We start from the raw sequence: 15,981 nt of genomic DNA, 5'->3' as shown, positions 1-15,981 counted from the left end.
AGAAACATACATTGTAATCAGAACCTGACATTGTCCACAGCATGAAGAGCCAAAGCCTTCGAGTACTTCTTTGTCGACAAAGGATGCCATTTGGTCGTCTTTGGGTACTGATGCCGCCATTTCTGAGTAAGGAGATTGACGAGGTTCATACGCTTGACAAGTCTATCCTTTTGAAACGTCTGACCAACAACGAGGGTAGCTCTCGTAGATGCTCCAGACTCGAGAGGCATGGTCGCAAAGCCACTAGGTGGGATCTGAAGATGGGCTTCCCCTTGTCTTGTTGCCCGATCGTCCTGCCGGCTAAGTGGAGATTGATTAGGTATCCGCCTACAACCATCCTCCACCGCGCCGAACAAGTCGAGCGTCATCAAAGTATCATTAAAGTACACCATCGATGGCGTTGCAAAGTGGTCGTACTATTCGGCAGCGAGATGCCGTAAGAAAAAGCTGGAGATTGCAGGAACACTTTGGTGGCTGGCATATTCTGACGGGAGAGGGAGCAGCAGGGGAGAGTGTTGAGTGTCTCTCGCCACTGGGTCAGGCGGTCCATATGTGAATATTGTCATACAAGTATTCGGAGGAAAGACATGTTGTGCAGACTGTCATGACCAACGAAGCAGCCGACCAGCAACGCCAAAGTTCTTGGTGACAATTGCAGTGGCCCACGTACCCCGAGTTATCTTGGAGACATGCCAGACAAATCAAAAACCTGTCACGATTGAGCTGTTGCATTGTGAGGAAGCATGACAACTTGGAGAGAGCCAGGGACACACTTGGTGGAGACAATCATATGCCGACTTTGACAACCCCGTCTCCGCCCCCGTTTTGTGTGACAGCCTTGTTGCGTGGGCTGCGAATGGCGGTGTTTGCGGTTTGGTATGCAGTGGGGAGCCAGCACCACGAGAGCAATGGATGTGCGTAATCGTTGTGACCAGAATCATCTGTCGAGCCGCAACTGCTGGCAACAAACCGACATAGGCTCTTCACAGCATCGGATGGAACTGGTCATTCTGGGTGTGACCTTGTGCGCGGATACCACATACAAGAATCATTACGCTATGGCCACGATCTAGTCAAGATCTCTGATGAGGAAAAAGGTGATTTGACCTGCCAAACAAAGCAAGTGGCTAAACAAGCCTCGTTGCCTTGAAGCTGTAGCCCGCTGAGGCTTAGCGATATTGCCTTCTCGTTTTGTGACCTGGATGGAGGTATGTTGGTATCGTGCAGGTGGCTGAGTGGGAAAGAAAGGAGTAAAGAAAGTCCAAAGCTTAAAAATGAACAGCATGGGACATAGGACACCGGGTCAGGTATTGCATGCTGAAATCGGATACGGATATCTAAGGATATCGGTGGTGTCCTCACAACTGTCAGCTGCCTGCAGCCGCTCTGCAGATTTCCTGGTCGAGAAATGGAAGCCATCTCTATCTTGCTGAAAGATACGAGACTAGAGGTTAGGCATGGAAGGAGGAACAAAGTAGAGAGGACGAAGGTAGCCCCGGTGCGCGCAAGGCTGGAAGGATCATGTAGAGCGCGCGGCTGTGAGAAAAGGGGATGAACTTGGACGGACAATGGCGAAGTTAGTCAGCGACAAACATGCACTAGACCAATTCGGGACTAGCGACTGTTGATAGCTCCCGACATCCCCGTCCCTCGTGTCCCTCATATCCCTCGTTCCGCCCTCTGTGAACTCGTCCCAGTGGCATATATATCTGTGCAGAAGTACTTCTCCTTCTCTTGGATTCTATTTTGTGGAAGTTCGCAGGATACCCTCTTGAGAAAATACCAGGCACAAGTCCATCAAGACGACGTCATGCTGTTCGAAGAATCCTACAAGGATGTGCCCACGACGGCAGCCGGCAATGGCACAATGCGTACGACTCCTTGAACCACCTGGTCCAGGTTTACAATCAAGACATGAGCTGAGCACCTTCAAAGGCATCTTTCTCTTCCATCCCACAATCCCGGGATACCCTCATGCGAAGTTTCCCGGTGTAGTGGTGTTCTCGGAAATTTATCAAGGTCGGCTCTGTGCCACTGATGTTGTGGCTATGAACTAAGTGAAATTCCGCAGTTACTGGCCCGGTTGCTCGGTTTGCTCGTCAGATTGCTGGACAAGGCTTCATTGTCGCGTGTCCGTCGTCCTACCATGAGTTCACTGGCCCCGAACCTCTTGCATATGACGGCCCTGGCACGGATGCTGGTAACGAGTGGAAAATCACCAAGAAGGTTGCGGCGTACGACGAGGACGCACAACTCACGGTGTCGTTCCTCTTGGGGTTGAAAACGTGCAATGGCAGAGTGGGAGCTACAGGGATGTGTCTCGGAGGCCATCTTGCCTACCGGTGTGCCCTGGACCCAAGAGTCAGCGCGGCGCTGTGCTTGTTTGCCACGGACATTCACAGTTCTTCTTTGGGTGAAGGAAAGAAGGATGACAGCCTGAAGAGAGCAGGGGATATCAAAGGAGAGCTTGTCATGGTCTTTGGCAAGAGTGACCCTCATGTCCCAGCGGAAGGTCGAGACCTGATTCGCAAGACTCTTCACGAAGCAGGAGTTGAATTTTCCTTCTACGAAGTCTTCGCGGCTCAACATGCCTTCATCCGTGACGAGTTGAGCAAAGGGCGTTACGACCCTGCGGTCACCAAGGTCTGTTTCGAGATGCTCATGGAGCTCTTCAACAGGAGACTGAAGATTGACCTCGGCGCACCAAGCGGAGAGAAATTGGTTGTGGAAGACGTGTGCTAAGCCTAGATTGTTTCTGCCTTGGGACCCCGTATTGAGGTACATATTCAAATCCTATTCTCGCAATCTCGAAGAACAGGACAGTTACAACTTTGTCTCTGGCTTTTTCAAATCCGGAGGAGACTCCCCTGTTGATTTGTACCCAAATAAGTATGCTGCCACCTTTCTGATTTGCACCTCTTCGCTTCCCTCTGTTATTCTGTACCTCCTGAAGTGTCTCCAGATATGTTCAAAAGGATAATGCCTCGAATATCCCACTCCACCATGAACCTGGATGGCTCGATCGGCAGCCTCTGTCGCTAGACGGTTGGCGTAGTAATTGCACATTCCAATTTTGTGACCCAACTGTTTCTCGATCGCCACCCAAGGGGCTTTCCCACTGGCTTTGCATGCTGCTGTCACTTGGTCCATTTCCACAGCTGTCCGGAGGATTAGCAGCCTCAACATCTCAGCCTGGGTCGCCAATTCTACCAGTGGCCATTGAATGGCTTGATGCGACGATAACGGCTTCCCAAACACTTTGCGGCTATTGGCATACTCAACACTCCTGTCGATGCAATACCTCGCTGCACCACAACTTGAGCTGGCCTGGCGTATCCGGTTCTCGTGTGTGAAAGTCTGCGCAATAGCCAGGCCGTTATCAACGGGGCCCAAGATCGCAGAGGCTGGAACTTTGACATCTTCAAGCAAAACTGTCGCATGGTCTGTTGGCATGTTGAGCGTCCATTCATACGAAGCCACTGTCACACCGGGCGTGTCTCTGGGGACTATGAAAGCGGTGATCCCTTTCGGCGACCCTGCTTTTCCAGATGTCCTTGCAAAGATCAGGCAGTGGGTTGCGTTATGCATTCCGGTTTGCCATTTTTTGTTGCCATTAATCGAGTACCCCGCCTCTCCCGACGGCAGTGTGATAGGCGTGGCGGTGGTATCCATATGCGTTGCATCAGAGCCATGGTGGATCTCAGTGAGTCCGAACGTTGCTCTGAACTCGCCACGGACGCTTGCTGGTATGAACGTCTGTTGCTGCTCCGGCGTGCCGTAATGGTGGAGCATGATGACGATGGGGTTGTTTCCTACGACGCTGTGCTCATTTTGCAAGTCATTGGCTAGACTGACACCTCCACCAAATACAGGATGAGATGCCAGATGGTACCTGATGGCACTCATATACAAGTTTTGGGAGGTACTCCCAACTCCGCCATACTCCTTGGGAAAGGCAAAGCGATAGAATCCTGCTTCATCTGCTAACTTGCGGGCTTCGCGGAGGAGATCCTCCCAGTCGTCAGTGGGGAGCCCCCCATTGTCCCATTGTGTACGCGAGGCTTCACGTCGATGATCGAAGAACCGGTTGTTGGTACCTGTATGCTGCAAGGGCAGGATCTTGCTGGTGATGAAGTCATCCAGGCGGGAGAGATAGGACTGGACCTCAGATGGAAGTTCGAAGTTCATGATTGCTTATCTCGACGTCTACAGCATCGAGGAGAGAAGTAGCCATGGTAATAGATTGTACTCGTTATAAGGCTTATGTTGTCTACCTCGGGAAGTCATCTGGAGGGGTGCCTCGGTAGAGTCGGTACAAACTGAGCGAGGATGTAAAGTACTTCGCCGTATGAATCATTGTAGGGTGGAGCAATTGATGTAGTGAAGCCACTGTCAAGCAGGGCCAGCAGCGGCAACGATCCATCGGTCTCTATCGATCATTTCTTGTCTATAGTGGTTTATTCGCCTTTCTCCCGTCCCGTCACTTGCGTTATATGATTCGGCGATGACCAGAGAAGCGCTATTGATTCGTACTGTGTGCAGGCAACCATCCAACATTGCCCACTGACACATTAATCAGTTCAGCTGACTTGTACAAAATTGCATGGGCCACAAGCGGCTGAAGAGAACACAGAATGGATTGGATAAGAGGAGACGGCCAAGACACCCAAGCTCTTGGACGCTGTATACGGGTTGCGACTCGCATTATTCTTTATACGAGTCGCCCATGGGTAGGACAAAGTCTCAACATCTTTACCAGGGTCAGGATCCAAGCCCAATGGCCACTCGCTCTCCTCCCGTATGAGCACAGGAAGGGTGCGTAACAGACGGGACTTTGACCATGGCAAACGGCTAGTCTCGAGATCCGGGCTTCTTTCACTCCAGGCAAGGACGAACCTTGCAGGCTAAATCACCGAAGCGTCCGTCTGGCTCTACCAGAGTAACCCTTCCCGATAAAGCAGTCGTTCAAGTCTCCGATCAGCCGCAGGTTTCGTTTGTGGTTTCTGGTTAAAGATGCCGAAGAGATGGACAGTGCAATCGGACCCCAGGCTGGACGAGCTCTTGGCTGGGGCGAGAATTCCTTGTCCACGGCAGGGATGTGGTTCAGCTATTCAGACTCCTAGTCTGAGAAGGCGCCATGTACCTGTGCTCAGCGCTGTGCCATGGGTCGGGGCCAGTTAAATGGTGCCTCAAGATCTGCTTTTGTGTGTCCAAAGAAGTACATGGCTGATTCTTGTCTCATTCTCATTCTCGTCCGTTGACTCTTGGTATACAGATCAAGGCTGAAGCAGGCGGCTCTTCCATCATCAGAATTTTCCATCCCGCCTGCCCTGAACAAGCCAGAACCATACCTTGACCCAGTATCCAGGTCGATGTTCATTGATACTCGAATCACTTTTACTATCGTCAAAGAAGCGTGTCTATCTGCTGCAAGATGGCATCTCCTCCCTGCCAGAACGACGCCGAGCCTTTGTTTTTGCCAATAACTTACAACAATCTCAGCACAGACGGTCAAGGTGCTCGAGCTTGGGGTATCGCACTCGACGTTGGCACGCCGAACCAGACATTTTCGCTGTATCCTTCTATCTGGGACACTACTGTGCTCGCAAACGTCCGCCACTGTACATCCAAGGATGACCTTATCTGTCTAGCCGCAAATGGTGGACTGTATGATCCCAAGTTGTCTTTGACCTCAGCCAATCCGGAATTTTCTACTTGGAATGGCACAGTGAGCGGAACAGATTCTTCAATCTTTACTTTCTATAACGATGTCATTGACATTCCACAATTCAACGATACTAGAATTTGGGGATACCCGTTTGTGACTGACGACGCAAGTTTATGGGGTTCGTACTCAACTGCTCCTGTCGCCGACCGTAATACTTATCTGGATAGGTATAAGTAGCCTTGGAATAGGCCCTAATTCGACCTTTCTTCAAGCTGCAGTCGACGCCGATGCTGCACCTTCAATGTCCTGGGGTTTGTGGGTCGGAAGCCGCTCCATCGATGAACCTCAGGATGGGCTCCTCATGGTCGGAGGGTACGACAATGCCCGAGTCGCCGGCGACTTCTTCACGGATGTAAGCACTCTCGAATGCCCTGTGTGTCTGCAAATTCAAGACTTGTCATGGGCTACGGAAAATGGCACCATCGGCCTGACGAACGCAACAACAAACAATTTTCAAGTCTCGCTGAACCCGATAAGCAACTCGATTCAGATCCCGCAGGAGCTGTTCAAGGCATTTGGCATCGCGACAAATGGCACCTACGACCAGCAGCTCGAGACATATACATACGCCGGGTTGAGCCCACCCGTCGGTAACCTGAGCTTCACGATCAAGGGCGGCTACAAGACGTCGATACCTGCGAATGAGCTATTCCGATTCCATGGCGAATATAACAGTGAAGGAGAGCTGGTCATTGCAAATGACACGTACCAGCAGGCCTTTGTGTACTCGTATACCAACCAGGACACAAGCGATCTGCACTACACCTACACGTGGGGTCTGCCGTTTCTCACGATGAACTACCTCATCCTCGACGTCGAGCAGCAGCAATTCCGCTTGTCGGAAGCCATACGTCAGGACTTTGGTAAAGAAGGCGGTGTCTTTCCCCGAAAATTGTGCTCAGACCCACCGGTAGGACCTGGCGGTGGGGGAGATGGTGGGGGAGATGGTGGAGGAACTAATATCGGCGCAATTGTAGGAGGTGTCGTTGGGGGCGTCGCTGGTCTCAGTCTACTCGTTCTGGGTGTCTTCTGCTTGTGGCGTCTTCGTCGGCGTCGAAGCAGCAGCACCCGTGGCACAAGCACCCGTAGAGTTCCGGCGCTGCCCATGACATATGCTGCAGTCCAGACAGGAGCGGCAGCTGCAGGCTACGATTCTCGCCTGACCATGTCTCATCCTCCCCAAGGCACGGTATTTTATCCAACACAAGCACCTGCTTACGGGTACACTATGACGGGCCACCCTTCTTCATTTGGACAGGTTCAACAAATCTACCACCCCAGTCTCGGGGGACTGGTGGCTCAGGAATTACCTCCCTCCGATACCAACGCCTCTGAGTTGAAGAGTGCACGTTCACAACGTGCTGGGAGCAGGGACAGGGACGGATCCGTGAGTTTGAAACGACGATTCCCAGCCTGAATAAGAGTGGCTTCGCTAATTGGAGACTGAGTCTTTGCAGAGAATGTCGAATACTACTACCGCTGTAGCGTCGCCTGCCGAATTCGGCAGCAGTCGTTCTGAGAGCTAGGAGAAAGGAATGAACGAAACGATCGATGCTTGCGTGCCTAACGATGCGTGTCAGTCTGTCATTATTCGGCTTGCTTGATGCCCCTTGCTTGATGCCCCTTGCTTGTTGTGACGTGGGTTGGTCTAATAGTGTCTAATACCTAGATAGTCAAGGTATGTCAGTGCTGGAACAGAAGTTCGAAGCGGCGAGAGTGAGTGAGCGTGACGGATATCTTTTATGCAAGGGTTTTTCATTTATTTTCATGTACCGAGTACCTAGTACCTAGTACCTAGTAACTATTATCAGCCTAACATTGTCGTGTAGATCTTTCTACTGTGCGGAGTCCTGAGTGTTTCGTGAAAAGGGGTATTGGATTTATTTAGCCCGTATTTAATGGCTGAATGCTTGATGTACCGCGAAGAATATCCGTGATTCTTGAAGTAAGATTATACTTTTCATCAGCATGTGCAGTCTTCGTCATCTTTCGACCTCGACCTTGGAACAAAGATACCTAGATACAAGTATCGTATATAAATTCATTCTCACGACATTGTGCCGTGTGCAGTCCATTGCCTCGATGCTCTCCGTACAGAGAACCCTCTTAGTATAAAGTAACTTCACTACCTCTGCAGTAATAAAGGAACACCCCGTGTTTACGAAGTACACAACAGGTCGTCGGTAGGCAGCTACTACGACCTTCCAAGTACATCATGTATTTATAGTCATATTGTCACAAGTACTTGCAAGCACTCACCCTCCCTCTCGGATCTCATATGTCACATCATACCATATACTGTCTACGTGGTCTGTGTGTAGGTGTGTGTTTGTATAGATTTAAAATGTCCATTTCATACGTACTCTGCTTTGAAACTTTTTGCGTACGACAACCTCGAAAGAACACGCTGATTGATCATCAGCAATCTTTTGACCAAAACTGCTTGGCCATCCTGGGCAAGGTATCGAAACTACTGAAGTTCCCATCCACCCTTATCCAATCGGTCGTGTTCCCAGTGAGGTACTTGGCGGCTGCCGCGGTGAAGAAACTCGTCCCGTACACGTCGACCAGGGTGTCGTCACTGATGCCGTCTACGGACACGTTGGCCTGGACGTAGTGCGGTACAGTTGCGGAGCCCTGGTCGATGTGCACGATGTTGTCGCCGTCAGAACCAAAGTCGTCGTGGGTCACGTAGCCCGCGATCTTGACTGTCGCGGTGCCATTCCCGTCGTTGTCGACGTCACGCTTGTACACCTTGTCGGTTTGCATGTTCACCAGGAGGTTCTTGGCGACGGACCACGGGGCCGTCATGCGCAGCCAGTAGTTCTCGTACGGGTTCGTCTGGTAGGCGTTGTCGATGGTGAAGGGGCCCTTGAGAAGGTCGTAGCGGAACCCGCCCGTGTTGGTGAGGATGACGCGGCTCACGTTGGCTCGCTCCGCGGACACGACCACCTTGGGAAACACGACCGTCGTCAAGTAGTGGAACAGGGACTGGTTGGACGTGATCGGGTAGCGAGATAGATAGTAGTTGTCCGGGGCGCAGCCGAGTTTGGTCGTCAGGGCGGGCAGACTGTCGACGTCGGCGGTGATCTTTTCGCTGATGTTGACTCCGAGGCTGCTGTTGAACGTCGCTTCCGTCGTGCCGGTGTGGTGCTCAAAAGAGAACCGGTTGAAGTCGAGGTATTGCCTGGTGTAGGACAGGTCGGAGTGGTTGTTCGGCGTGACGCCCGGGATCGAACTGGGTTTGGCCGTGATTTTTGTGGCATTGCCGCCCAGGTTAGGCGATTTCGCCTTCGTGACCGACGGTGGTAGGCCGTCGATGCTGAGCCAACCCACCGTCTCACAGTAGCGGCCTGAGGCGATTCCCACTGCGTTGGCGTCGAATATGACCGAGTCCCGGACATGCTTGTGACCCCCGAAGATGGAGATGGGTATCGTGGGATGATGTGCGCGGATCGCCGAGTAGATCAGGTCCCATTCGGTTGACCCGCGGAGAGTGATGTGGCCGGCTACGAGAAACATGTCAATGTCGGTGCGTTTGACTTGTTCTTGGAACCAGGACTGTTTGACGGCGGTGCCGACCGGCGTCACAACCGTGGCATCGCTGTTTCCAGTAAAGTTGAAGATGAAGGCGAATGCCATGATACGGATCCCCTGCTTGGTTTCCCAGTATGCGTAACGCTGGGAAAAGGGCTTGAGCACCCCCGTGTCGTTGAATTCGACGTTCGACGTAAGATACCGCCCTCCCCAGGACTGTGCGAAATTGTGGTAGGTGTCATTTGCGGTAGACGTCGTGTAGAGCTCGTGGTTGCCTATCGACAGAAGATCATACGGCAGCCTCTTGAAGATAGGAAGAGTCAGCTTCCCATCGGGGGTCGTGATATCACTAAACCCGGTCCCATCGTGCAAGTCGCCTGAATCGATCAGAAGCAGGTCAACTCCAAGACGATCTGCTTTGGCCTTCATCTTCTGAACAAAGTCGGCAAAGTCGCCGTAGTCGGCACTGTAGTTTTCATCCAGCAAATGGCCCGCCAGCCATCCGTGAGTATCGGTGGTGTGGAGGAAGTTGAGCTGACCCCAGTGTAAGTCTCTGATCTGCTGCACCGGCGTCTTCAGCGCCGTTGGCTGGATTCGTTTTGCCAGGTCGTGTCTTCTCATCAAACCATGATCCACATAGCCTCCAAGAACAGGAGAAGTCCAGTCATGGTCCTCACAGCCTGCAATCGGGCGTAACAAGGAGGTGAGCACGAATATCGAGCTGAGCAGCATGTTGGATGGCTGGCAGTACCAGACGAATCCAAGTCGAACAGCCTCTTCCACTCACTAGGGGATCTTTTGTATCTCCAACCTACATGTGTACGAACCAAGTCGCTGAGGGCAGAGGAAGCTTCTCCATGGGCTGGTCGCCAGATATAGGCAAAGCTGGCGCAAACATAATGTCGGAGTTGAACGTTGTGGTCGTAACCGTTGCAACCATGCTCCCATGCTAGCATGCTAGACACAGTAGCTTCGAATGAGGATACAGATAAGCGGCAAAAGTGCCCAGTGAGAGTTACAGTTGAATTCTGATCATGGTTGAAGATCACAGCGCTACGGAAAGACGCAACAAAGCAGGGAAACGATCGACTGACCACTGTGGATGTTGGAACGGTGAACATGGCTTCACTGGAGGCGTCAGAAGGTTTGGGCGCGTCAAGTTAGGCCGATCGGATGACGCCGAGGCGCTCGTGAAGCACCTACAAGATCCGATTATAGGTGCCTCCTTAGGCATGGGGCGTCTTCAATTGGGGCAGAAGGTCACTAACTAGGCTAGTGCGGCTAGAGCTTGTCACGGCCCGGAGGCACACTAGTTAGGCGCCTTTAAGCTTACCTACGTAGGTATCTGCTGTAGGTAACGTAGGGCAAGATCCGATACGGAGGCTACCTTACGTAGGTAGGAAAAGGTCTTCAAGGTACTCATCCACAAAATGTCATTCCCACCCAGGACCTACCGCAAATATGTGCCATCTACCAATTTCTACCGTAGCAGTCTTCATCATAAACTCAAGCATCCAGTCATAATAGAATTCCCTTCTAACACATAGCAGGGTTGATGGCGTATAATCCCTGAGCAGTCAAGTCAATCCCGTTCGCTTCCACATGAATGGTCAAACTCACCTGATTAGACGTCGAAAGTTGGGCAATTCTGGCTTGGATTGCCTCATCATCCTCCAGCAATTTGTCAATCGTCTTGACATCGTCGATGGCCCAGAAGTCGGTGAATGAGTCCACCACTGCTTTGCTCTTTTCCTTCAGAACGTCTTCGTCGATTGCGGCAAAGCAAAGTCGGAAGTATTGCCAGCCTTTATTTTCAGCAATTTCTTCCGTGGGACAGAAGAGCGTCCCAGGACTCAAGAGGACCAGATAGTCATCCGTCGTCATGAAAACCCACAAAGCTTGGGCAAGTCGCTGACTGTCGACTTTGCCGTACAGAGGGTGTGTCTCGTAGTGTGCCCGCATCCAGAGAAACATTCCCGCCATCGGATAAGCAAAGTCATACATCTGGGTTTTGTGCAACATTTGGTACTCAGATTCTTCGTCCAACGCAGCGGAAGGTCGGCTTGAGTCATGAATAAGGAATTTCCCCTCTTCGAGAATATTACTCATCGCTTGCATGCGGCGTCCGTAGTTGCCTCGAAGACCCTCAAGCCATCGTATCCAGCCATCAACCTTCCAACCACTGCCATCATTACCGCCGCCCTTTCCAGGATCACCCTTGGAAGAGGGACCTATGATCAATTCAGCGATCAGGCTCTGGACAAATCCAGAGGGCTGCTGGGTGCTTGTCTCGGTGATCCGTTGCAGGCGCTCACACACGGCAGGTTGCGCAGTAATCCAGCCCAGGCGACAGCCGGGGGCTACAGTCTTGCTGAAAGTATCCAGTCTCACTACTCTGCCGTCCACGTCGAGTGACAAGTAGGAGGGCACGAGACTGTCCAAGAACGGAAAGCCACTTGATTTGCCGCCCAACGAGGTATTGTAGTTGTGTGTTGCTGTGGCAGGATAATTCTCGGAGACAGCCTTACCGCGTGCTTTGATCGAGAGTTCGTTGGCAGAGGGGAATTGTAGGTACCAGTACGGATCATCTTCAATGATTATAATGTCGTACTTCTGACACAATCCGTAGATCTCCTTCCGTCTCTTGACGGAGAGAAGGCCTGAGGTGGGGTTCTGGCCCATGGTGACGGTATACATCAAATGAGGCCGCTTCCCTCTGTTCTTGTCCCAGTTTTCCATGATGTCTTCAAGCCCGCCTTTGCCATATGCAAGCATTCCCTCGTCATCAATGGCCACGGGAACGACATTGAGACCACGAGGTGTAGCAGTCTGGATGGCGTTCATGTAGGCAAACTCTTCGCACAAAAGACCCTCTCTTTCTCGAATCCAGTCTCTTTCCTCGTCCCAGATATTGCTGAAGCACTCGATGGCTTTGGAGAAACCATCTGTCGATCCGCAGGTTAATATGACCTCAACCCCTCCCTGATAGGGCACATTGGGATGCAAGTTGTTCTGCGCAAATGACCTGATGAAGGCGTACAAGGGAGGGTAACCTTGCGCCGTGCCGTATTGTAAAGCGGTGGTCAGATCGATCTTGCGCAGGACGTTAGGCTCGGCGGACTCGTGTGGAACAAGAACCCGAGATGCGGTTGGGGCGTCGGAGAGACTTGTCTTTGCCATGTCTGCTGTGGGAGGATCGACTGGTACATTGGGAGTCGGCTTGAACCGATCTGGTGTTGCAGTGACGGCCTCCAATGTGTCATATGGAAAATATCCAGCATTGGGCAAACCTAGAATGATACCGATATCAGCACACTGGATCGAGCAAAGATGGAGGCCGACGTACCTCCCGCGAGATTGCCCATCCCAGGGATGAACATGTACTGGTAGAACTTCTTCACGAGACTGGCATTGCGATGCTTTGTCACCCTGGAATAGTGATACGATAAGTCCTTTGGTGCTGGCTTCTCCATGGTGGCGAGCATGGCTGGCAGTAAGTCGACCGTTGGATTGTAAAGACTGGACCTGCTCGACAACGGAATATCAGTGTAGGAGCAATTCTTTGTGCTTTGAAGCCGTGTCGAGGGAATGTAGACTGGGGACGAAGGGCGCGTGAGCGCATGATTACAATTCCACCGTCCGCCGTTGCCGATAAGAGATGCGATAACGGCCCCATGGACGGAGTAGTACGAGTCCTGTAGTCCTGTAGCCCACTACCCTCAGCCCGGGGGAACTCAACATGATTCCTGCGCCTTCAAGCTACAATGCCTGAGTTGCCCACCTTTCGTTTGTTGCTTGACTAGGTACTCGTGGCTTGCGTGCTTTGGAGAGCCTTTCGAACACACCTCTGCGTCCCTCCTCCTTTATCAACGCCCATGCAACCAAAGTTTGTCCTCCTCTACCCGCCATGACCGGGATTGAGTTTGATGGACTCGGACAAGGCCGTCGTCACAGGCCCTACGGAAGTATGCAAACCTAGAATGTACGTACAAGTATAATCTGTTGCATGAGAGGTAATTCGCCTCTTTACACAAGTCGCCTCGATCAGCCATGGATCCTCCTCGACATATTCGGCTGGATCTTGTTTCCGTTATGGCTAGCGCTACGCTCATCGTGCTTGGAGGGGGTTGCATGGGAGAGGCCCCGGCAAGGCAGGATGTGCCACACGATGAGGCATCCCCTGCACCATGGCAGCTCAAGTCGAAATCTGTCGAAATTCTCGGCTGGTTGCCATTTCAAGTTGACACCGACATCGGGGCTTTCGCAATACTGCTGGCCGGTAAGGTTCTAAACTACTAAAGAAGCGACTTTGTCGTGAGTGATGCTTCCGGCCAGACTGTTTCTCGCTTTCAAATTCCACAGGTGTGGCCGGTACTTCATGTCAAATGCATTCAAGGGTAAAGGTTGTTGCCCAGGCACTCGTACAGACGCCCCCCAACGTCCTTTACCTCGCCAACTGGGCCCTGGATATTCTCAGCCAGTCAAGCGGTTTATGCTAAGCGCAGTCCCCCCCACGACTACAAGGGCCCCTGCGCTTCAACACCAGGTGATAGATCACAAGCAAGCCAGAATGCCGAGTCTATGACTACGATCCATGTGAAATTCACTTTCCAGCGGGTCCGCCAAACGCGGCCACTGCCGACTATAGGCGGCGACCGACCAGATGCTGCAGTTGGGTCTGTCAATACGTCCTGTTGAGCTTCCTGTCTCGTCCCTTGCATCACTCAATGAAGAGCGGTACCGTCCATCTGCAGGTGGGCGGGATGTGAAGGCCCCAGATGCTTACTTTTGCTGAAAGTGACAAAAGATGATTATGACACTGGGATACCTTCCGCTCTCCATCAAACCTTGCTAGTGTCAAGCATGGCTTCTCCTCCAGAACAACACGCGCACGTCGAAGACCAAGCTCAACTATTTCTCGATGCTGACCGTGACTCTGCCCTGGGAGAGGTAATTGATCCCTCCGTGACACAAGATAGAAGCTTAAACACCGCTTTTAGGAACAGCACGATGCGTTGTCGACATCATCGTTAAGGTCTAGTATATTCCAGTATCGACAGGAGCATGGACGGACTTATAGCAGCTACGGTGAGAGAGGTAAGTATTCCTGGAGTCACGGCCAGGCTGACGCTGACCATGTCACCGACTACGTTCTGCCAAATGATGAGGTGTGAACTGTCTCCAGTGCTTGGGTATCCCAATACTTGTCACTAATATGCTTGCTATAGCAAGAGCTAGATCGCCTTGGTCAGTATAACAGGTTGCTCTTGTCGGTTGGTCGGCTGATCCCAACTAGAGCATCAGCATCACTTACTGCTAATGACTTTCGGACCTAATTTGACAGCCTGCGGAGTTGAAAAAGAAGGTGTCGTGCAGCGAGTTCTCGACGTTGGTACTGGGACGGGTAGCTGGGCAATTGAATTTGGCAAGCCCCCTTGCATCGGCCAGGACCGATACACTAGACAACTTCGCTAATGCTCTCCAAGCGGATGAACACCCTGAGGCTGTAGTGAGTCATCCTTCCCTGATGCTGGCGGAGAGAGCTTCATGGTAGTAGGTGACGGGCATCGACGTGAGTCCTGTGCAGCCGGTGTTTGTGCCGCCAAACGTCTGGTTTGAAGTAAGCGATGTTGAGCAGCCATGGACCTTCTCATACAAATTCGACCTTATCTTCAGCCGCATGATGACTGGAGCCATATCAGACTGGAGGAAGTTCGTGCAACAAAGCTTTGAGTTAACTGCTCCCTTTTCTTCCCGGTCACGTTGAGGTTCTTTGGCTGACAACTGCTACCAGTAATCTGAACCCGGGCGGGTATATTGCACCCTTTGCTATCGATTGTCGTTTACTGATGCATGTACAGATGTCTCGAAGTCCAAGACATATCATTTCATCTTCGTTCGAATGACGGATCTCTACCCGAGGGCTCTGCTCTTGCTCAATGGGCAGGCTACATGTTACAGGCCAGCATTGTGTTAGGAGCGCCTCTGGACAGTGTCGAATCTGTCAGAGACATTATGATCGACGTAGGATTTGAGGATGTCCAGCAGAAGGCATATGTCTGGCCGATGAACTCATGGCCCAAAGCTCCGCACCTCAAACGACTTGGTCAGTACTTCCTCATATGCCGGTCGAGAGTCCTCGTCTTATCCTCTGGCAGGAACCTGGACATTCTACGACTTTACCTCCTCCTTGACTGGCATCAGCGTGGCGCTCTTCACCCGGGGCCTCGGCTGGTCTGCCACCGAATTGGAAGCCTTTCTTGTGGATGTCAGGAAAGACATGCAGAAAACTTCGATCCATGCCTTCTGGCCCATGTACGTGCGCTGTCATCACTTGAATATGAACTGTTAATGAAGGGATACGGCGGATAGGTATGCGATCCACGGTAAGAAGCCAGCATAGAGGGCGTTGTTGCTTGAGCAGTGGCAAGGGGGTTGTCCTGGTGGTGTCCCGTCCTTGACCATGAGTGGATTTCAAGCGCAGAGAATAGAAATCCTACACGGAGACTACGGCAGGGAAAGGCCTCATCTGCCCGCGAAAACAAGGTCGGTTCGAGCAAGTAGGCGAATCTCAAGAGGGCGACGAGCACACGGCTGCAGTAGTGAAATAGTCATATTGTGATAGGACAATGCCAACCGCCAGGAGCCCAGATTCAATTGGCGGGTGACACGCTGCAATGCACAAGGGCGTTGACAGGTCAATGCAGCCACCGCGG

General features: G+C 51.9%; 7 protein-coding genes across 7 annotated transcripts; 4 read left to right on the top strand and 3 right to left on the bottom strand.

The window, feature by feature from the left end:
* Positions 1 to 1,810: 1,810 nt before the first annotated feature.
* Positions 1,811 to 2,742, top strand: PV08_08703 (uncharacterized protein; the record flags this gene model as incomplete). Its single annotated transcript, XM_016383028.1, has 3 exons — positions 1,811 to 1,871; positions 1,936 to 2,019; positions 2,072 to 2,742. The coding sequence occupies 3 exons, from the start codon at positions 1,811 to 1,813 to the stop codon at positions 2,740 to 2,742; spliced, it is 816 nt and encodes a 271-aa protein (XP_016233731.1).
* Positions 2,743 to 2,823: 81 nt separating this feature from the next.
* Positions 2,824 to 4,188, bottom strand: PV08_08702 (uncharacterized protein; the record flags this gene model as incomplete). The annotated part of the gene is made up of 1 exon (XM_016383027.1): positions 2,824 to 4,188. One exon carries the CDS (start codon positions 4,186 to 4,188, stop codon positions 2,824 to 2,826), a length of 1,365 nt encoding a protein of 454 aa, XP_016233730.1.
* Positions 4,189 to 5,434: 1,246 nt separating this feature from the next.
* PV08_08701 (uncharacterized protein) lies at positions 5,435 to 7,145 on the top strand (the record flags this gene model as incomplete). The annotated part of the gene is made up of 2 exons (XM_016383026.1): positions 5,435 to 5,846; positions 5,896 to 7,145. 2 exons carry the CDS (start codon positions 5,435 to 5,437, stop codon positions 7,143 to 7,145), a joined length of 1,662 nt encoding a protein of 553 aa, XP_016233729.1.
* Positions 7,146 to 8,146: 1,001 nt separating this feature from the next.
* On the bottom strand, positions 8,147 to 9,997 carry PV08_08700 (uncharacterized protein; the record flags this gene model as incomplete). The annotated part of the gene is made up of 1 exon (XM_016383025.1): positions 8,147 to 9,997. One exon carries the CDS (start codon positions 9,995 to 9,997, stop codon positions 8,147 to 8,149), a length of 1,851 nt encoding a protein of 616 aa, XP_016233728.1.
* An 804-nt stretch (positions 9,998 to 10,801) lies between these two features.
* Positions 10,802 to 12,750, bottom strand: PV08_08699 (uncharacterized protein; the record flags this gene model as incomplete). Its single annotated transcript, XM_016383024.1, has 2 exons — positions 10,802 to 12,555; positions 12,612 to 12,750. The coding sequence occupies 2 exons, from the start codon at positions 12,748 to 12,750 to the stop codon at positions 10,802 to 10,804; spliced, it is 1,893 nt and encodes a 630-aa protein (XP_016233727.1).
* Positions 12,751 to 13,315: 565 nt separating this feature from the next.
* On the top strand, positions 13,316 to 13,564 carry PV08_08698 (uncharacterized protein; the record flags this gene model as incomplete). Its single annotated transcript, XM_016383023.1, has 1 exon — positions 13,316 to 13,564. One exon carries the CDS (start codon positions 13,316 to 13,318, stop codon positions 13,562 to 13,564), a length of 249 nt encoding a protein of 82 aa, XP_016233726.1.
* A 564-nt stretch (positions 13,565 to 14,128) lies between these two features.
* Positions 14,129 to 15,617, top strand: PV08_08697 (uncharacterized protein; the record flags this gene model as incomplete). The annotated part of the gene is made up of 7 exons (XM_016383022.1): positions 14,129 to 14,215; positions 14,266 to 14,433; positions 14,494 to 14,538; positions 14,610 to 14,774; positions 14,823 to 15,022; positions 15,127 to 15,371; positions 15,424 to 15,617. The coding sequence occupies 7 exons, from the start codon at positions 14,129 to 14,131 to the stop codon at positions 15,615 to 15,617; spliced, it is 1,104 nt and encodes a 367-aa protein (XP_016233725.1).
* Positions 15,618 to 15,981: the final 364 nt, after the last annotated feature.

The sequence above is a fragment of the Exophiala spinifera genome (assembly GCF_000836115.1).
Source record: "Exophiala spinifera strain CBS 89968 unplaced genomic scaffold supercont1.6, whole genome shotgun sequence".
NCBI lineage: Eukaryota > Fungi > Ascomycota > Eurotiomycetes > Chaetothyriales > Herpotrichiellaceae > Exophiala > Exophiala spinifera.
The sequence above is the reverse complement of the archived record's forward strand: the minus strand, read 5'-3'. Positions and strand labels throughout refer to the sequence as shown.